The sequence below is a fragment of the Mauremys mutica genome, chromosome 18, assembly GCF_020497125.1.
Source record: "Mauremys mutica isolate MM-2020 ecotype Southern chromosome 18, ASM2049712v1, whole genome shotgun sequence".
Taxonomy (NCBI): domain Eukaryota; kingdom Metazoa; phylum Chordata; order Testudines; family Geoemydidae; genus Mauremys; species Mauremys mutica.
Window position 1 is genome coordinate 19,569,765 of NC_059089.1, and position 22,201 is coordinate 19,591,965.

Here is a 22,201-nt window from a genome sequence, read left to right on the forward strand (position 1 = left end):
CACAATAATCTAAAACAGTGCAGCTCCCTGATTTCTTTTAGTTGTTATTGGGTCATCAACTGTTGCTGGAGAAATAACTGAATTTCAGGTCTCAGCAGATGAATAGCTTTCTAAACTGAATTCATGGAAGTCCTATCGCCTGTATTTGCTAGATGTCTGACTAGATGACGACAATGGCATCATTTGGTTTTAACAACTATGAATAAATCATTCTAATATTGAAGAACTGGCAACATACCACCACACTGAGCATACACTAAGTATAAGTCAGAGTCTGACACTAGAATAAGCAGTCTTATTAATACAGTTTTCTGAACTAAAACTTGCACCCTTCCTTATTCTGGAACAGTTTTCAGCTGTAGACAAGCCCTTAGGAAACAACCAAAAAGTTTTTACTCATAAAAGTTAGTATTTTTGATTAAAGAGAAAAATATAAAATGCACAGGCCAATAAAAACACATGATGTACCTAAGAGACCACACTATGGCTCCTCTATGAATTTGGACATTTTATAAACTTATACTATTTAACCAGAGGCCCAGAAATGCTCCATAACTCTTCAAAAATTTATTACTCTAATACTTCTACAGTGCCCAATGTGGGCTATATAATAAAGATTCTTAAGTATACTTTTCTGAAAAAAATTCTTCAGATCAATAGAGTGTTTATAAACTTCAGTTATTTGACCATTTTTACAGTATCAAAATCAGTTTGGTCATATACTGAAATAGATACGTCTTAGCCAGTCAGAGCAAAGGGGAGCGGAAGGAGAAAGGGGGCAACTGTGCAGTTACTGACTCACCAGCTTAAATTAGCCAGATAGCAATCAATTCTCCGCAGTCTGGCTAACACTATACTGGTTTCATTAATACCCCAATGTTTCAATTAGGTGGAAAATGTTTGACAGAATCTACAAAATCTTAGTCATTACATTTCAAGTTGATTTATCCCCAGTTGTTGTTATCTCTGAAGACTGGCGGTACCCTCTACTTACCTAAACAGTGTGTTGCATTTTTTTAAATACATACTGAATACCACAACAAATTTTAAAAACATTCTCCTTACACAGACTTAAAATAAATGGACTAAAAAAAAAAAGGCAGTTTTTTAAAAAAAGGTCATAATTTGACATTAGAATGCTGAAAATCTAAATTCACTCAGACAGGCTTACCCAGGACTTTTAGTAAAGTTGTACTGAATGAAGTATAAAGAAAAAAATATTGTTTTTCAGTGTTTCCACAAGTCCAATACACAGTGACCTCTAGCTTCCTCAAACAATCTGAAGATGAAGTTAAATGTCTCTAATAACAAAAGATACTGCAAAAAATAATCTATATTTACTTCTCTTTTCAATACAAAACAATAGAAGCAGGCTTGCGTGTCTTCATTCTTCCCATTATTTCAGTTTCTGATTTAAACCCAGTTTAATCAAAATCCATTTTTCATTTTGGGGGTGTGCAAAGAGGGAGCATTTTGGAGGATAATCAGTCATTGTCATCAGCATCATCTTCACTGTTGTCAAAGATATCGCTGAACTGGAAAACTTTTCTCTCACAGCTGGAAGGCAACCTGTCACAACTCTGAGACCTCTTCTGCCTTTTTTCTAATCTTTTCTCAAGCAATGGAAGTGTCTCTTCATAAAGATAATCGATTATTTCTTTAAAAATGAACAACACTCAGTTTAGTTTTAATCTCATCTTGGTCTTTTCATTAGCAAACTGTGTTCTCTCAAAGATTTGCAAAACTAAACGTATTGTTACTTTTTCTTGCTGATTAAATTAACAATTGCATTTATGTGCTAAGAGTATATGGTGCACTTTTTGCAGACAATCTCAAGGCACCATATTAACATTAATGTTTCCAATGTACCCCCATAAGCATAAGATCTGTTTTACTGATATCAAAACTTTGACAAAGAGAAGTGACTTGACTAAGCTTAGGGAGCAAGTCAGCAAGTTGGAAGTAGAACCCAGGAATCCTGAGACTCTTTGTCTTCTGCTCTAACCATGAGTTTGTTCTGCCCGGTCTTAATCATAGACTCAAAAAGGAAGTTTTTCTTGTTTAATATCAGAAAGGTATTATGTGATGGACGCTGCTGAGTGGCAGATTAGGGGACTAGGAGCTCAGACTCCTGAGTCCTCTTACTTGTGTCAATAATTCACTGTGTGAACTTGAGTAAATCCCTTAACCACATGTAAAAGGGGGATGAAATACAATCTTACAAAGTGATTGGTATGTCTTAATTAGTTGGAAGTGCTTTAAGAACCTTGGTTTAAAGATGTGATGGATGTGTACAACACAGTACTATAAAAATGTTGCAACAATCTCCACTTAAATGTCTAATGGTTTAAAAAGGAATAATTTAATATAATCTTTAAATGGGAAACCTCAATGCCCTACACCCTTCACAGCTTGGTATTCCACCACTGTAATCTGTTTATACCCTTCAGGGCTCAAATTGGTTACCAATGCCTTTTTTATGCTGCCTCCTTGTTCTCCAGAATCTAGGCTTTTTATTTTTAAATTCATTTTCTACCTGTTATGGTTGCTGAGATAGCACTGAAAATGTGAACTGAGCATATAACTGATACACTGACGTCTGACTGCATTGGTGGTACCCAAAACAATAGCTCTGATAGGTGTGACCCGCCCTATTCATCTCATACAGTAGGTGCTAATTCAGACACCCAGTGATAATACTTTAAATGTCAATATTGTTAACAGTTTCATGGCTCCACAAAGCATGCCAGAAAGGAATGGGGAGATAACATGTGAAGACCTGCACAATGTATAATGACAGCTCATTTTGGCACCATGAGCAAGTTGACTTGAAAAAAGCACCACTTCTTCCCACCTCAAATCACGAAAGAGCCAAATCCAGAGAGACTAGTAGAGCTCTACAAGGCATATAAACCACATTGCCACCCTTTATGGGAGCCACGTTTCAGAAGCCCAGTGGGACATACATGTCCAATGCAGGGCAAGTCAGGTCCAAGCTTCCCAGCAGAGCCCATTGATCTGACCAAGAGGAAGCCAAGCATAGAGATCATGCATGATCATATTTTGAATATCTACTAGGAGCAGCATCTCCAATGGGTAGAGCTTGGACTGGTAATCCTATCAATACACACATATATATGCTTTCTAAGAAAAGTAGTACTAAAAGTTCCGAGTCTAGGGTGGTTGGGCAATGCAGACTGACACTGTGAAATACACCAGGGATTGGGTGCTATTGCGTAACTATACATCAAAAATATTAAACAACGATAGAATGTGTATGATCTTAGCCAAATTATATAGGGGAAAACCTGACAGAATGACACACAATGCAACCATAAATACACTAACCGGGAAAAGTCTTTGTTTGCCAAGAAGGGACACGGGTAGCTTTTAACTTGTAAAATTTGGCTTGAACATAGGCTTCAGGGACATCTCTGAAAACAGAAAGGTTCAAAATTAGTGATACAACATACTATCAGGAAGTTTCACTGTCAGAATGGCGTCCATTCATGGGAATGGCACTTTTTGCTCCAATTAACCAACCTCTCACAGTGTTAGCTAAAATCTTTTTGGTATTTAGACCACTGAATACAGATCCCAAATGAATAAAAAATATTGGCCAAGCCACTCTTGTCCCTTTAGCAATAATACATCACGGCAAACGCTGTATGTTATGAATGTGTACTAAACAGCCTAAGTGGGGTTTACAGTGGAAAATAGTTTCCCTTCAAATCAGCTCTATTGTATGATCTGAAAAATTCTGTACACGAAGTCCACAGTACTGGGTAATTTTACGTACAACATCCATTCTGTTCTAAGAAAAGACTGCAGAATTACAGTTCAATTATCCAATAATTATACTACAATGATGAAATAAAAATGTCCCCAGTGTTACTCATCACAGGCCTTCATATAGGGACCAGCAACTCAGCCTCAGAATGTAGGCAGTATTTGTATGGCTATAAGATGGGGTGGGTAGAAGAAATAGCTTTCTGGCATCCTAAATTTCAACACTGATACCCAAAGTTTTAGGTTCTAATCTTGCGGAGATCTTTGCAAGTGCAGAATCCTATTGAATGTAACAGGACAACATGAGGCTGTATGGGTCCAAACCTGTGGATTCCTTTGTAGCACAAGCCAAATAAGATGCATGATAAATGCTACTTGTTTGTGGCCAAATAATTAACAAATGTTTTTACCCAATTATCTCACAGAGCTCTTCCCAGTTCACTTCATTAGCATCTTCCACCTTCATTTCATACAATCTGAGAATCAAAATACAGAAGGAACTTATAGGGAGATCTGAGACGGCAATTAACTAAACCCTGAGTCTATGTTCCTCCTCCCCATTACAAGACACAGCACATTTTGGGCTGGTAAAATCTGTGTGTAAGTGTGCTTGTGTGTTGAGTGCATAAACTGTGTTAATGCAACATTAAGGTTGCTACATTAAAACAAAGCTATATAAAAATTTCTTCTACTCCTTGTGCTCACAACAGCATTTTCAAATACTGTCTCATGCGCACTGGCAAGACTTACACTGTCCATATCCATGTGTTGTCTAGTCTATTGTATTACTGGTTTTAGGCTCCAGGGGGCAGGGACCACCTTTTTGTTCTGTGTTTGTACAGTGCCTAGCACAATGTGGTCATGGTCTATGACTAGGGCTCTCAGGTACTACAATAATAGTAATAGTAATAATAAAAGGAAAAGGAGAAGGAGAAGTAATAGTAGTAGTAGTAGCTGTTAAGGTGCTAAAGTAGAAGCATTTAGTTTAAGTCCTTATTTTGAACTGCTCCTATCTTTCTGAAAGTTTAATCTATTTCCACTAAAATTTTCCAGATTGAGTATGCTCTGATTACAAGAGTAAAACCATTTTTTTCCAAGTGCCAGCCATGAAGATTCAGCCAACGCTCTTTCCATCTCATGCTTCATTACCAGTAGATAAAGGTGCTGAAAACTAAATTAGGTCCTCAATAATACTTAACATGCATGCAGCTACCTGTCTTCGGATCATGCTCTCATTGACCTGTGGCAAAACCACTGAAGGCAATAGGATTACACAGTTGTTACTGATTGGAATTTAAGTAATTTTCTTGATGATGCACAAGATGGACTACTTGCTCAATATCAGCTAAATTGGCTCTGTAGGACTAACAAGAATAAAAAGAAATGGAGAACAAATATGAATCTGAACATACACAAGGAGCAGCTCTGTTGAGTATGAAAGTACTGTTTTTACATAGTCAAGCCACGGTCTAAGTCCCCAGGATAATTATTAGGGTGCTTTATAACTGTTTTTCTGTTACAAAATGCCTGTATAAACATTACAGAAACCTAAGTGTGGAATATAACACCATGGAGGTTACTGTCCTTTGAGTTTAATAATCCAGAAACCTCCCACTCTTCACTTTCCCTCTACATGTAGTACAGATTTTTACTTTACTAGCAGGTTCTTGTCAATCAGGACACTTTCATAACATAACCCATGATCCCTAGACAAAAACCACAGAACATTGCACAAATATGATCCATACCTTTTAATAAGATCGATTTTGGCATGTAAACCTTTAGTCCCACCATATACCTTCTGCCCATTGGACATTTTCTTTGTTACAATTGAAATCCTGGGGAAAACAAAAGATAAGAAAAGAGCATTTTCCCACCATGTCAGAGAAAAAAAAAATCAGGGTTAGGGTATAAAAAAAAAATCTATTTTTGTTCCCCACAAAATTAGAGAGTGATGTGTTTTGTTAATTGTCTTATATGGCTCTATAGCTTTGCTTTTCCCTCTAAGACCCTTTCTCCCCTACCTTCCAATGGTTTTACCTCTCTTATGAGCTTGCTAACATGTTTTGTAAGTGAAACTGTTCAGATCCAAGAGGCTCAGTCTAATGCAACATTCAAATCTAGGGGCTTGAATCTCTTGTCACTTACATCAGTGTAATTCCACTCATTATAGTGGAATTACTCCAGATTTGCATTAGTGTAAGGTCAAACTCTGGTTCTAGATCTCCTAGTTCTTAAAACTTTTACTTTTCTGTCATTTCCCTAACAATTTCTTTTCATTGCTATGATGAAAACCACCAACTGTGCCTATGAAGTTGCCTCCTTTCTTTCAAAAAATAATTCATAATATGTAACACCACACTGTCACAGACAACAATAGAACAGGCCCAGACCGTGCAAAGACTTAAGCATATGTGTAACTTCACATGTAAAAGTAGCCCCACTTCCAGTTATGCATATTCTTATGTCTTTGCAGAATTAGGGCCATAGTCTGTGCACAGGTAAACACAAGTTTTGGAACTGAAAAAGAAGAAAGTCTTTTAAAACCAACTGATGTGACACGTATCTATTCTGACCAGTTGTTTAATCATGCAAACATATGCCACAGTACATCTAGTTTGGGGAAAGGGAAGAAGACGGTAAGAGAGGTAACTCCAGAAGTGTGTATTAGTAGCCAGACCCAAAATAAACCTTACCATTTCTGTTTACACTGTCTCCAATATCTGGTTCCCACTTTAGCTTCTATCTCGGTCCAAGATATGTTCTTGTACAGTTTTTCACGTTCAACTGAGAGAGTTCCCTCTGAGTTCTCTGCCTGTAGCAATAATTTTATGTCTTCCAGATCAGCCCTCTTCTGAATGGTCTCCTTCACTGCTTGAACTAGCTTCTGTGTCTCCTCCTTACTCCAAGGACCAGAATTAACCTCTATATTATTAAATAAAGTTATTGATTTATATAGCACCTCTCACAAGTGAGTAGAATAAAGAGAAAAATAAGTGTCTGATCTTGCATCACAAGTGAACAAAAGACAATATCAGGAGCCACGAACTCCAGAGCTCCATTCCTGCACCTATCACTAACTCCTTCAGTAGACTTTGACTGAGTTACCTACCCTCTTTGGCTGAAGTTTTCAAAAAGGATACCAAAAATTAGAAGCCTAAATCCATATCCAGGCATACAAATAAGTGGCCTGATTTTCAAAAGTGCCAAGCACCCCAGCAATGCCCACTGACTTAAGTGGACATTGCTGGGTACTTGGCATTTTTGAAAAGTTGAGCCTCTTAGTTGCATGCCTAAATATGGACTTAGGCTCCTAACTTTAGGCATCCACTTTTGATAACTGGCCTCAGTACCAATTTCCCTGTCTGACAAATGCAAACCATACTTGCCTACTTCACACAGGAATGTTGTGATATTCACTTAGTGTTTATATAGCACATTATATTTTCAAAGTGCAGTGCAAAGAACTAATTAGGAAAACAAGAAAAAACTGTTACAAGCTAATGCCATCTGTTTCTTGTAGTAACAGCTGGAAAATAGAAATGGACCTCTTAGAGAACAGTGATTTTTTTCTCAATATTTGCTGATGAATTATACCTCACCTTAAATTACAATGCAGTTTCAAACAACGGCAACTTATCAAACATTCTATATGAGAATATGGAAATGAGAGAGAGAGAGAGAGAGAGAGTGTGTTGTTTGTGGGTGGGTGGAATGGGGGAGAGAGATTAGATTAATGCACTGTTTGGGCTTCAATCTCCAATTTAATTTCTCCGGCAAACAACAAGTTTACTTGACTTTTCGTAAGTACTAAATTGAAAATGTAACAGGAATACATATACACTAGCTACTGTACAAGTATTACTTATTTGTGCTATTTTTGCAATGGAGGAGCATGGGGAAGTGACACATACTAATGCATGTACTTTTTAACACCAGCCACTGTGTTACAAAAGCCTCCCAGTGAATATTTTTACTGCCATTCCATGAAGCAAGGAAAATCTTTCCTCTCTGCAGATTAGAGTTACCAAAAAAAAAAAAAAAAAAGTCTTTTCATTTTTGAGAAACAGCAAACCAAAAAACCACACTTAGCCATTTCTTTGGCTAAAGGGACTGCAGCCAACTGAATCGGTCTTAAATAGAATATGAATTTGCAAAGGGTATATTTCCCTGTACATGGGAATACCATTATATACATTATTATGTAATAAGTCATTTGATTGTGTTTAATTAGGCCTGTATACAGTTGATTAAATAAGTAGTTCCTGGGTCATTCCATGCCAGGTGTTCTGTTTTACATATAGTATAGCAACCTGCGACTCCTGAATAAGCAGTTGAGCAGATAAGTGGAATTTGATAACCCCAGAGATTGCTAGTTTAGCCTCACTATTTCCTGTGATTTCTTTCTCACTCATCAGATCCTGAAGCACTACCTGAAACCCTTGGCAGAAGACAGTTCAACAGCAAGAGAAATTTGGCTCACTAAGTTGTGTTGTATTTGTATTTGTTGGCTTGTGAAAACTGTGTCCTTGTAAGTAAACATTTATGCTGAGATAGTCAAAGGAGCCTAAAATGGTAGGTGACCCGAGTGCCATTGAAATTCAGTGAGAGTTAGGCACCCAGGGCCAGATTTTCAAAGGTGTCTAGGTACCCAATCATGCAGGTAGGCAAACTGTGAAAATCCTACTTAGGCACCCATCTGCATTTTTAGGCATCCATATACCTTTGAAAAACTGGCCCTAACTGCCTTAGGCTCCTTTGGTTTTCTAGTTTAAGTCTATCTAAATAAAAAGCATGTGTCAATCTAGATTTTGGAGTCACTTACTAAATAAATGTCCAAAACAAAGCTAAAAATTGAAGGGAAGATAGTGCATCACTTCATCATTGTGCCTCTTATAAAATGTGCTTGTTCTTATCAATTACATATAAAGATATAGGTAATCATGTAGGCAGGACTTGATGAAATTCATCCTAGTGTACTTAAGAAACTAGCTGAAGCAATCTACTGAGGTCCCAGAGAACTGAAGAAAGGCAAATGTAGTACCTATATTTAAAAAAAGAAAAAAGAGGACCAGGGAATTATAAATTGATTAGCCTAACTTCAATACCTGGAAAGATACTGGAACAAATTATTAAACAAGAAATTTGTAAGCATCTAGAGGGCAATAGGGTTAAAAGAAATGGCCAACATGGATTTATCAAAAAACAAATAATGCCAAACCAACCTAATTTCCTTCTTTGACAAGATTACTAGCCAAGCGAATGGGGGGAAGCAGTAGACATGACATATCTTTATTTTAGTAAGACTTTTGGTACAGTCCTACATGACATTCTCATAACCAAATGAGAAAATGTGGTCTACAGACACCCCCCAGGTTATGCAAACCCGACTTATACAAATCCGCACTTACGGAAAAAGTTCCGAAACCTAGAAATAAGTTTTGGGGTTTTTTTTTGGCGTAATGGTCGGATATACGTTTCCAACTTACACACAATTCGAGTTACGCAAGGCGTTCCAGAACAGAACGCTTGCATAAATTGGGGAGCGTCTGTATATGAAATTAATATAAGGTGGGTGGCAAAACTGGTTGAAAGACCAAACTCAAAAAGAGTAGTTATCAATGGTTTGCTGTCAAACTGGGAGGGCATAGCTAGTAGGATCCAACAGGGGTTAGTCTGTTCTGGTACTACTAATCAATATTTTAATTAATGACTTAGATAATGGTGTGGAGAGTATACTTATAAAATTTGCAGATGACATCAACCTGGGAGGGTTTGCAAGCACTTTGGAGGACAGGATTAGAATTCTAGATGACCTTTACAAAACTGGAGAATTGGTCTGAAATCAACAAGATAAAATTCAGTCAAGACAAGTGTAAAGTACTACACTTAGGAAGGAAAAATCAAATGTACAACTACAAAATGAGGAATGACTGGCTATGGCTCTAAAATTGAATAAGAGTCAATGATGTGATGCAGTTGTGAAAAAAAGGCTAATTATCATTCTGGGGTGTATTAACAAGAGTATAATATGTAAGACAAGGGACGTAACCGTCCGCTCTACTCAGCGCTGGTGAGGCCTCAGCTGGAGTACTGTGTCTAATTCTGGGCGCCACACTTCAGGAAAGATGTGGACAAATTGAAGAAAATATAGAAGAAAGCAACAAAAATGTTAAAAGGTTTAGAAAAGCTGACCAATGAGGAAAGGTTTAAAAAAAAAAACTGGGCATGTTTAGTCTTGAGAAAAGACTGAGTGGGAACATGATAAAAAGTCTTCAGATATGTCAAGGGCTGTTATAAGGAGAGTGGTGATCAACCATTCTCCACATCCAGTGAAGGTAGCACAAAAGTTAAGGGTTTAATCTGTAGCAAGGGAGATTTAGGTTAGATATTAGGAAAATCTGTTCAGTCAGGCTGCGAAATAGGCTTCCAAGAGAGGTTGTGAAATTCCCATCACTGGAGGATTTAAAACAGGTTGAACAAATACCTTTCAGGAATGGTCCATACAGTGTTGTTGTAGCCTTGGTCCCATGATATAGAGAGACAAGGTGGGTGAGGTAATATCTTTTATAGGACCAACTTTTGTCAGTGAGAGAGACAAGCTTTTGATATTACACAGAACGCTTCTTTAGGTCCGGGAAATGTTTTGGGATGGTCTAAGGTTTACATGTCCTGCATCAGTGCAGGGAGCTGCACTTGATGACCTTTCAAGATACCCTCTGGCCCTACATTTCTAAAATTCTATGCACTTAAAACAGTGATTCGGAAAAGCAAGAACCCATGCAACCCCCAAGAAAGAAATCAACCCCCTGAACTGTTTAATTCATAACATCCAAAAATGATACTAAAAATACTTGCTAGAGTAGTAACTTAAAATGTGAATTGTTATTCTTAAATGATGCATATTATGACTTACGGGACTTAATCTGAGAATACTTCATAGCAACCGAGTGGGTACTGCGGGACATCATCTCAGAAATTTTCTTCCAGTTGTTGCCATGTATAGCATGATACTTCTTTAATTTTTCTTTTTCAGCCTCAGAATACCTACGATAGCAAAAAGTAAGTAGCTTCAATTGCAAATCCAAAAAACCCCAGGTTGCTATAGATGAACATCACTTTTAAAAAGTCTGAAAAGATGCCTGCTCCTGTTATAAGTAGTACTTTAAAACAGACTTTTCCCTCTCTCTAGTCTTACACTTACAGGAATATTAGTTTGTTTACTTTGGCTTTACTCACTGTCAAATGCACATTTTCCCTGTACTGTCAGTCTTCCTGTTTACATGGATGAAGCAACAAGGTAGAGAAAAATATTTTAGAGTAGAAAAATATGATTGTAAACGCATAGACTTGGCAGAGGAACTTTGACAGAGGCAGTACTTGGAGAGATTACACTTTATTCATTCAGTCATTATGAGACATGGAATTTTCAGACTACAGGGCTCAACAATTTATGTTTTAAAAGGAAAAAAACAATCAGCAATGAATTATACATGCCGCATTTTGTTTTTAAATGAACCCAAGTTGACTGCAACCATAAGAGAGCTTTTTTTAATGCAGTGTCAAACTCATCAAAAGATGTGTTCTGTTTAAGATAGCCCCTTCTCCATTGTTCACACAATGAGTAGCAATCACAACAGAAACTCTGGAACCAAAATGAGTAGCAATCACAACAGAAACTCTGGAACCAAAATTCTCTGAGAGCGCCTCAATTCTGAAATGCACTTCTTCCCATTCTGCCCAAACCCAGATTTTTTTAACCTTCCAGACATGCTGCAAGGTCCAACTTTTTGCTCAGATATTTGTGTAGGGGTTAGATTGAGGGCAGGACAGGGTGTTTCATTATGTGGGAGTTGCAATGTAATAGCAATGGAATTGGAATCAATTGGTCAGCAGAACAGTGTAAATTCATTATTTTGTTTTAATAACTGGCAAGTTCTCTCACATCAGGGGAGGGGAGTGGTTCTCTCAGTATATATGTTTTTAAAACTGAAATAAATTAATGTGTGAACATCTGAGACAATTTGTGAATTCAGATGCTGCCTGAATTATTTTCTTACCTCCCTTTATAGTTGTTTGGGTCAAACATCTTTCTTGCTCGAAAATATACCTGTTTCCAGGGCCGTGGAATCCCCTCAGCTACAAGACAGAAAAATAATACAGTTTTAAAATATATTCGACACAGAGGAAATGATATTGAGGAAAGTAACATAACATAGTAATTGGAAAAAGATCAGTGATTTTATATAATAAAAGTGTAAAAACATATTCTATGGTGCCAAAGAAAAGACCAATTTGAACTGAATCTCCTGAATAGTTTTGACAAACAGTCAGTACAACACAAAATAAACATAGTATGAACAGTCATTTTGAAAGTGCATCAAATAAATAGCTAAAAGACACAGATGAACAAGTATGTTATTTGAAACATTTGCTTTTTGAAGAGAAAAAATGGTTTGATCCTGTTTTCTAGCACACATGAAAAAGGAGCTTAGCAAGTAACTTAGGAAATCATCAAAAGTTCAATAGTTAATTTTTCAAGATAGGAACAAAGCAAATAGAATTTTACACACAAACATTTTGACTAACTGCCTCTTTTAGTAATCTAATTTCCTTTTGTTTAGGTCAACACTGCACGGAATTTGCCAGCTTATCACGTACACTGAGAACAATGGTTAAGATTTGCAAAGCAGCCTAAGGGATTTAGACTCATTTATAAGCCTCCTAGATTGCTTTGAAAATTTCAGCCAGTTGGTTTACTTATTGCCCAGCCAGTAAGAAATGGCAAAAATTGCACCTTTGATCATAATGGCCTTAAAAACCAATTAATCTTGCTAGCTGGGATGAAGCTGAATCCCAACCTCCAACCCCATCACAAATGAACACAGCTATTCACAACAGCATGAAAGATATTTTACCAACTATATGTAATCTCAAAACTCTGTTTCTTTCATTTTAGTAAGAGTTACAATTGAACATTTTTAAACAACAGATCATTTTACAAGACATGCAAATGATGCCACCATATAATGGGGGGCAGGATCCATTTACCTAAAGTGGAACTATAATTAATACTCACCAATCTTCATACCAAAAGCATATTTTGTTTTCAATCTGGTGATGGCTTCTCGCTCTTCTGGGTACCGGTAGGTAAATAATAGTTTCTCTGCATTCTCTATTTCTGTAAGTGATAAAAAGTCTTCAACATTCTTCTGTATTTGAGTATTTTCCTTCTGAGAAAACCTGCCAAACTTAATAGGCATCCCTGGAATATACAAGAAGTTAGGTTTAGGGAAACAAAAACTCAAACAACTCATTTGCATGACATCTTGAAAAGACAAGTTTACAGGAAATGTTGCACACAGATGATAAGATGGCAATTAACAGAGAAAGGGAGCAATGACGGATGATTTAGATGTACCCTAGTGATTGTAATTTGAGTGCCAGGATAATGTGCACCAATAAAGACTGAAATAAGAGAAAAACGGAACTGGGAATAAGGACATCATAGAGCTGTTCACAGATAGAATAAAACAATCATTTTCAACAGACTATAACGCAGAACAAGGAAACAATATTCAGACAGTAAATGTTTTACCTCCTAAAGCAGAGGCCTTCAATCTGCGGGGTGTGCCCCACTAGGGAGGCACGGAGTAATGTTGGGGGGGGGGGAGGATCTGGAACCTGGACCAGCCCCCTACAGGGGGCGGGGAGGGAGTGCTGCCCAGTTCCACTCATGACTGCTGCCTTGGCTGCCACTCCGCTCCCAGGGATCTGTACCTGGGGTCCTGGCTGTCGGCCCCACGCCTAGGGTCCCCGCTGCCTGCTCTGCACCAGGGGTTCTTTGTCCAGTCATCGCTGCTGACCTCACGTCCGCTCCTCCCCCACCCCCAGCTGTGGCCCCTGCCTTGGCCTCCTTATCCCTGTCCGTGACACACTCACACACCCCTCGGAGCCACAGCCCCGCTCCTGGATCTGGGGTGGGGGGCTGGAGGGGTGTGGGGCAAAAAGTTTGGGGGCCACTGTCCTAAAGAAATACTCTAGCTGGAGCTAAGTCAGACTTTTTGTCTTTCTGTTAAATAATTTAAACCTGCTGCTATTCCACTTGAATTGGAAGCTGTGATAGAGTCTCCTGCATTTCAATTTCTAGAAGCCAGATATTTTGGACATGAAAGGCACTATGTAAAATCTCCTTTTTATTCGCCTCTATTACTTTCAGTCCCCCAATCAGTACCGTGTCTTCCTGGAGGCTCACCTTGTTCTTTAAACTTTTTAAACCTGATCAGGTCTCTCCCAGCCATCTTTAGGACTGATGTTTCTGACATTGTCCACACTTGAGGAATAAACTCCTCCAGTTTCCTTTTGACAGTCTCCAAATCCATTGCTGAATACACGGAACTTTCAAGCAACCCTTCATTATTCAACACCATAGAGTTTTCCGATTCTGTAAATCCAACATCCTGGTCTTCCTCAGTTTCAGATGCTACAGACTCTGGTAACCTGGTAAAGAGAAGAATTATATAGCTCAATGGTGTAGATGATTATCCGTCTCCCTATGATTCTTCAAGCAAAGGGTAAGGAACTATATTCCTTGCTTCATCCCAACTTATATTTCTAATATTACAGCTGTAATTCCGTTAAGGAATTCTGATACCAAATCCTGATCAAATGGTTTGTCAAGGTCATCAAAATCCCCAACATGTAAATGTAGCTCATATCCACAAACATTTTGATGGAGGACACGAGTAAGAGATGCTGTTGACTTATAACATTTCCCTTTCTCTCTGTTACTAATACCTTTGATTATTCATAGTGAAATAATTTTTAGAACATACTTTCCTTCACCAAATGCAGTAGCTCAAATAACTATGTGATGGATGCAATAGAAATGATGAGAGAGAAAATTCAAGCCTTACGTTCTCTTAGCTTCTGAGGTTGTTTGTTCAGAGTGTGATTGGAAAGGGAAATCAGTATTTCTAACTGGTACCATGGTTTCTTCAGAACAGCCATTATTACCCTCTGAAGTAATCTTAGAAACGTCAGCATCCAGAGGATTTTCATCAAATACTGAAGAAATCTTTGTCATACCAGTCTTGTCTTCTTTGGAGGATTTTCTATGTTTATGGGTTTTGTGGTGTTTTTTGGGCACTACTGGGCTGCTCATTTTAGTAGATGACCCTGACATCATAACATCATCATTCCTTTCTTGAGAGGATGTAGAATTTTGTTCTGAATATGACAAAAACGATGATGCAAAGGTTTCATCTCTGGCTTCTTGTGTAACACAGGGGCTGGTCTGTTTTCTCTTTTTTTGGCTTCTGCAATCATTTCCAAATGCATACAACCCAGGCAGTTTGTTTACCTCATCCTGCTCTTCTGACAAATTCTTTTTTCTTTTTTTCTTCTTAGCAGATGTATTTACATAAATACAATCAACGCTCTCCAAAGTTGTGTCCATCTCTTGGTTCACATCGAGACAGAGTATATTTTCCTCCTGCTCACTAGCACTGTGTTTCCGTTTCTCTTTTTTCATTTTCTTTTTGGAAGCATTTGTTACAGTTTCATTATTAATTTCACACTTCCCACCAATATAAGAATTATCTAGCCAAGAGTCTTGTTTCTCTTGCTTAATTTTCTTTTTTTTCGATTTCTTTTTGTGAACGTCAATGTCCTGGGAAGACTGATCTTCAAAGAGCAAAGGAGAATGAGGGCAAACTTCCACACTCTGCATACATTCCTCTTTGTTGCTTTCAAGGCTCTCACTATGTCCTCTGTTTTTCTTCTTCATCTTTATAAAGTGCAGGATACAAAAATAATTTGTACTCACTTATGTCTGCCTCACTCTCCTTGAATAATAAAAAGAAAAGAAGTTTTAGTCAAGTGTCATAATTTACACAAGTAAACTTCATGAAAGTCAACAACCTGCAATTGGATACTATCTTGATAATCTCTATATCAACACCATTAAATAGTTACATGGAGGAAAAACAAGAATATTTAAAATGACCATTGGCACTACTTAGAGTCATCCAGTTTTCCTAAAGAACCAAAACATTTAAGCCAAAGGTGGGCAAACTACGGCCCGTGGGACCTTCCTGCCAGGCCCCTGAGCTCCTGGCCAGGGAGGCTTGCCCCCAGCCCCTCCCCTGCTGGTCCCTCCCCTGCAGCCGCACTGCCAGCGCTCTTAGCGGTGTGGCTGGCTCCGGCCAGGCCGTGCAGCTACAAGCTCCTGCCGTTCCAAGCAGCATGGTAAGGGGGCGGAGAGCAAGGGGGTTGGATAAGGGGCAGGGGGTCCTGGAGGAGTTAGAGGACAGGGAGCAGTTGGATGAGGTGGAGGTGGGGGGGGGGGTGAGTTGGGAATGGGGAGCCTGTCAGGGGGCGGGGTGTGGATGGGGCTGGAACAGTCAGGGGACAGGAAGAGTTGGATAGAGGGTGGGATCACGGGGGGCAGTTAGGGGCTGGGATCCCGGGAGGGGGCCATGAGGGGACAAGGAGGGGAGGGAGGTGGGTTGGATGGGTTGGGAGTTCTGAGGTCGGCAGTCAGGGGGCAGGGGCCAGGCTGTTTGGAGAGGCACAGCCTTCCCTACCCAGCCCTCATACAGTTTTGCAAGTCCATTGTGGCCCTCGGGCCAAAAAGTTTGCCCACCCCCGATTTAAGCTGTTGTGTTTTCAAATGCAATTTTACTTTGAAAAGTGACTATGTAAAAGCTGGTCCAATAAAAGATATTATTTCACCCACCTTGTCTCTCTCTAGATAAAAGTAGTACATTCTTACTCAAAAAAGAGATCTCCCAGGTTCTATTCATTTCAGGTTATATCTCCTTACTACAGTGACAAAAATAATTTTTTATTGATAATTTACTATCAGCTCTTACTTGCCTAAGACCAACAGAGTTACAGAAGACAGCTGAATTCTATCCTAGCTCAAGTATCATACTCTAGAACAGTGGTTCTCAAACTGTGGTCCGTGGACCACCCGGGGTCTGCGAGCTCCATTCAGTTGGTCCGCGGTTCATTCCCTCTAAGGTGCGCGCCTGAGCAGCTGCACACAAGAGAATGAAGCGCCACCCACCTAAGTAGTGGAGCCACGCTGGTGCAGCTCCACTAATTAGGTGCCTGGACCCTGGAGAAGATGCACATGTTAGGTGAGGTGGGAGGGGGCACTGGGGGAAGAAGAGGGGTGGGGGGAATTGGGACGTGCACGGTTGTGGCAGCCAGAGAAAGAGGTGACTTTCCCCAGCTCCAGAGTTGCGGCTGCTGGGGAGAGACGGCTCTCCTTCCCAGCCGCAACTCTGTGGCAGGGGAGTGACTGCCCTCCTTCCCAGCCCCAGCTCGGGGGCGGTGGCGGGAGGGAGAGAGGGCACATCCATGACATGAGAAAGGTAAGACTACTGATATTAAAATATGAGTTGTGGGCTTTTATTTGTAGAACCAAAAAGTTAATTATTATTAAGGGGTTTTTTATATAGCACTTTTATGCAAAGCACTTTACAATAGTTAGCTAATGGCACCAACAACATTTGGAAAGATCATTAAGTGGTGTGCCAAGACCCTCAGCAATTTTCAAGTGGTCCACAAAAAAAAAAAAAAAAAGTTTGAGAACCAGTGCTCTAGAAGATACACACTGATTATGGACAGATTTGCAAAGACTGCAGAAAGGTGCAGGCTGCCAATCAATCTGAAAAAGAAGAGGTCATGTATCAATCTGCGCGAGGGAAACCCAACACAAAACTAAAGCAACACACAGCTGGATGCTGGTACAAACTTCTGCTACCTTGGTAGCATACTGTCAAATGATATTACCATAGCCAAGGGGCTGACAAGTCATATTAACGAAGCCAGTTCGCCATCTGGCAGACTATCAGAGTCTGGCAGCAACATGGTATAAAAGCAGTTGTGCTGTCCAACTTGCTGTATGGTTGTGAGACCTGGACATGCTACAGGCACCACATTAAGCTTCTAGGTAAGTTCCATTTACTATAGCTGTGTGCCATACTGTGCATCAAATGGCAGGATAAAGTTACCAATAATGAGGTTCTGAAACGCAGTCACTCTACGGGGATTGAAGCTATGCTTATCGCATCACAGTTAAGCTGGGCTGGTCATGCATTTCGGAGGGGTGACACCAGAATGCCAAACCAGTTGCTGTATGACCAATTGTAAATGGGCACATAAGGTGGCTAGAAGAAACACTTCAAGGACATATTTAAAGCATAACTTGAAACAGTACAACACTGAAGTTGACAGCTGGGAGTCGTCAGCAACACATAGATCACGCTGGAAAGCAGAAGTCAAAAATGGGGTTACCCAGTTCAAGATTAACCACCATATGGATTTTGAAGCACAGAGGCTGAGTCGTAAATAGCATCAGACTCATCAGACACAGACTGTAATCCCTTGCTCAACATCAAGCTACTTATGCACTTTGTGTGAAAAGGACTGCCAGTCTTTTTAGTCACAGCCACACTTGCAATAGGTAAAATCATCATCAGCATCATCTTCAGTCATGGAGGACAGCAGCAGCAACTAGGATGAAACTACAAAAGTAGTCCACAATAGACTTCCTAATAATACCAACAGGAGATCATACAAAGATTAAGGCTAGAACATGACCCTTATATAAAATCAAATAAGGCCTGTCTCATCTTACGCTGGGGTTACGTTCCGCAGTCAGCACATAAAGCGAAAATCGCGTAAAGTCAAAATTACATTCAGTGTAATGGCGGGCGGAATCGCCCGCACTACAGAAACAGTATTTAAATTGTTATTTTTCTCTTTTTTTTTGTTTTTTTTCTTGTTTTTGCCCGACTGCGTAAAGCTGAAATCGCGCATGTTAAATGCACCTAAGATGCGACAGACCTATAAGACCACTTTTTCAAAAAAGATGCTTAAAGATCAACACCTAAAGCCATTTTTAGGGACCTACATAAAAGTGGCGTGATTTTTAGAGATGTTACTGTTATAGAATTTAAGGCCGGAAAGGACCACGAGAAAAATCTAGTGTCACCTCCTGGACATCACAGGCCACCAACACCACCCTGCAGCCACACACTAAACCCAACATCTGAAATTAGACCAAAGTATTACAGTCCTCAGGAGACTAAACTATTATGTGCCACAGGCAGCGAACAGGAGGCACTGAGGTGCACCAATACCTAAAGACCCTGCAATAGCAGGAAGCTGATTACATGAGATGTACCCAGATGAACCTGGCAAACCACCATGCTGCAGAGGAAGGCAGAGCTCCCCAAAGGCCAGTGCCAATCTGACCTGGGAGAAAATTCCTTTCCAATCCCAAATACCGTGATCAATTAGACCCAAGACACCTTTGTAAAGGTTAAGGCTTGTCTGGACACACTCCAAAGGTTTGTTGCTAGTGTAGCTGGGAAAATGTTTTGGAGAGCATCAAGATTAGCGTACCAAAGTGCTAAAGCTCTTGAGTTAATTAGCCATCAGTTAACCCAAGATAAAAATCGTCAGTAGGGACAAACCGTCTGAGGGCTTCCCCTACTTCTGCCCCTTTTTTATTTGAGAGAGACAAGGTGGGTGAGATAATATCTTTTATTGGACCAACTTCTGTTGGAGAGAGAGACAAGTTTTCGAGCCGCACTGTACACCATTTATAGCTGCAGCTACATTAACTACATATGAAGAAATCAAGCATGCTGCCATGAACCATTGACTCTCTGGCCTCTCTACTGAGTCTGCCAACAAGGGAACTGATTAGTCAGTAATAGTTTTTGTCATCTCATTACCTGATAGATACCCCTAAATTCATTTCACACCGATAGCCATTCCGTGGCCAGACAGTAGTTATTAGAGAATGGTAGGGCTGAACTACCTACCCACCCCAGGGAGGCAAGTTACGGTGTTAACACTAGTGTTGTGATCCTTCCCATAATACCATCCCCAGCTGCACTTACTCCAACACAAAGAAGCTCGGTTCTGGTGTCCCAATAATATTCTGCCCCAAGCCATTATCATTCTGACCATAATCCTCCCCACCACCACTAGCTCCACCTTCCTTCCACTTGCCTCCTCACTGCCCCCAACCCTCCAACCATCCTTCCCTGCCCCCAACCCTCCCACCACTCTCCCCCTCACTGCCCCCAATCCTCTATCCCTCCCCCTCACGCCTCATCCCCAATCCTCCATCCATCCCCACTCACCCCCTCAACCCTCCCATCACTCGCCCCCTCACTGCCCCCAATCCTCCATCCCTCCCCCTCACGCCTCATCCCCAATCCTCCATCCATCCCCACTCACCCCCTCAACCCTCCCATCACCGCCCCCAATCCTCCATCCCACCCCCTCACTGCCTCATCCCTAATCCTCCATCCATCTTCACTCGTCCCCTCACTCCCCCAACCCTCCCATCACTCGCCCCCTCACTGCCCCCAATCCTCCATCCCTCCCCGCAGTCACCCCTCACTAACCCATCCCTCGCCTCCACTCCCCCCCAACCCTTCATCCACCCTCTCGTTCTCTCCAAAATCATCCCGCTTCCCGTCCCGCATCGCCGTCACTCCTCCTACCAACCATCTCCCCCTACTCCTATTTCAGGCCGCTCCCCGCACCCCATACCTGGCCGGCTCAGCTTTCCGCAGGACACAGCAGCGCCACAAACGCACACGCCTCGCTCCCGGAAGTGTCCGTCGCTATCGCGCTTCCCCCGGGCGGCCGGGCCGGAAGTGTCTTAGCCGAGTTCCGCTGCCCCATGGACCGGAAGCGTCCCCAGCCGGACCTGGGGAGGAGCGGACCCGAGTTCTTCTGCCACTGGCTAGTGGCTGCGCTGCTTCCGCTCGGGAGGCGAGAACGCGGTGCCCCGCCGCGCCTGCGCCTCAGCGGGCTGGGCCTGGCCTGGTTCGCATCTCCCGACTAGGCCTGGGCCCTTCCCCCGACCCCCGCAGCCTCGGGGCTGTGGTGAGCCCGGCCAATCCCCTCCTCTCCCGGGCCAGGCCAAGCCCACCTTGTCCTGCCCGCGGCGCTGCTGAGCCCATCGGCTTCGTTCAGTGGGAAACCTGCACAACAGCCGGACACGTCCCACTGCGTCCTCAGTACACGTGCCCAGCCCCGAGTGTACATCACTGTACTAGAGCCTAACGACGGGCCTGGGACCCGGCCTGCAGCTTCCTGGAAACCTGCCTGGGAAGCTGCTTTTGTTGGCAGGAAGGTCAAAAGTAAAAACGTGGCTAGGGTGACCAGACAGCAAAAGTGAAAAATCAGGACGGGGGTGGGGGGGGTAATAGGAGCCTATATAAGCAAAAGACCCCAAAATCGGGACTGTCCCTATAAAATCAGGACATCTTCTCGCCCTAAATGTGGCCAAAAACTGTGCTTTAAATATTCCAATTCTAGGTTTGTGTGAGCAACCTGGATGAGAAAATGTTTTAAAGTGACCATGTAATTAGCTGCTGGGAAGGCCTGATCATGCAAATCACTTTACCTGGACACAGTGCACATGCCTGCAGTAAATTATAGGATCAGTAGAGCCCTGATAATCTGTGAATGTCCATGCATGGGAAGAGATACAAATTTTGTATCTGCACAGGGCTCTAAGGCTCAGGGATCTTGTATGTGCATTGTAACATGCATTTTCCCTGCACAGCTATTAATGCAGTATAGAAGTTTCAAAGACTGATTTTTAAAAAAAGAGCTTGCACAGTTGAGGTGCATGGTGCTCATTTGCTTTAAAAAGCTAAAAGCTGAAATATCCATTTGCCTATCATATCTGGTCAAAAGCTCATCCAGCATGATCATCATCAGTGACCTGAAGTAGAACATTGCAGAGGGAGAGATAGCTCCATGGTTTGAGCATTGGCCTGCTAAACCCAGGGTTGTGAGCTTGATCCACTTAGGGATCTGGGGCAAACTCAGTATTTGTTTCTGCTAGTAAAGGCAGGGGGCTGGACTTGATGACCTTTCAAGGCCCCTTCCAGTTCTATGAGATAGGTATATCTCCATATATATTATCCAGTTAGGATGTTTTGATGTAAAAAGGCAGCTAGCCTTGCCAAGTGGGCATTTTGCTTTTCTGCTTTGTCCTGCCAATCACAGCTACTAGTAAAAGTGTATGTCCTGCTTCTTTTCATGGTGGTGGTTGGGTCAGGTGAGTAAAAGATTTGCTTAGCAACAACATTTTAAGGATGCATTTCCTTCAGAAATTAAAAAAAAAAATCTTTCAGTGAGGATTAAAGCAGATTCTAGTGGGGGTATAACTTTAGGCTGTGATCCTGGAAAGACACAGACACTTAACTTTATACACTATGAGCAGTGGCTGTGCACAAGTCTTTTTAAGATTGGAGTCTGAGGTTTTTTGAGTAATCCACTGTGAGAATCATAGTTGAATGTATGCACAAGGTTTAAATGTCAAGTATCAGAGGGGTAGCCGTGTTAGTCTGGTTCTGTAGAA

At 41.1% G+C, this 22,201-nt stretch overlaps 1 protein-coding gene across 1 annotated transcript; it reads right to left on the bottom strand.

Moving 5' to 3' along the window:
• Positions 1–1,110: 1,110 nt before the first annotated feature.
• Positions 1,111–20,442, bottom strand: TTF1 (transcription termination factor 1). The gene is made up of 11 exons (XM_044993159.1): positions 20,374–20,442; positions 14,706–15,635; positions 14,045–14,289; positions 12,869–13,054; positions 11,850–11,928; positions 10,706–10,836; positions 6,486–6,714; positions 5,538–5,627; positions 4,200–4,265; positions 3,349–3,434; positions 1,111–1,657 (listed from the first exon to the last, which is right to left on the bottom strand). The coding sequence occupies exons 2-11, from the start codon at positions 15,575–15,577 to the stop codon at positions 1,485–1,487; spliced, it is 2,157 nt and encodes a 718-aa protein (XP_044849094.1). The 5' UTR covers positions 15,578–15,635; positions 20,374–20,442; the 3' UTR covers positions 1,111–1,484.
• Positions 20,443–22,201: the final 1,759 nt, after the last annotated feature.

What these genes read in the sequence shown, in the direction of transcription:
- TTF1 (XM_044993159.1), bottom strand. Translation starts at nt 15,577, where the DNA reads ATGAAGAAGAAAAACAGAGGACATAGTGAGAGCCTTGAAAGCAACAAA. An exon ending in TAAAAAGTTTAAAGAACAAG is followed by an intron (nt 13,055 to 14,044) that starts GTGAGCCTCCAG and finishes TGTATATTCCAG; the next exon opens with GGATGCCTATTAAGTTTGGC. An exon ending in GTATTCTCAGATTAAGTCCC is followed by an intron (nt 6,715 to 10,705) that starts GTAAGTCATAAT and finishes TTAATAATATAG; the next exon opens with AGGTTAATTCTGGTCCTTGG.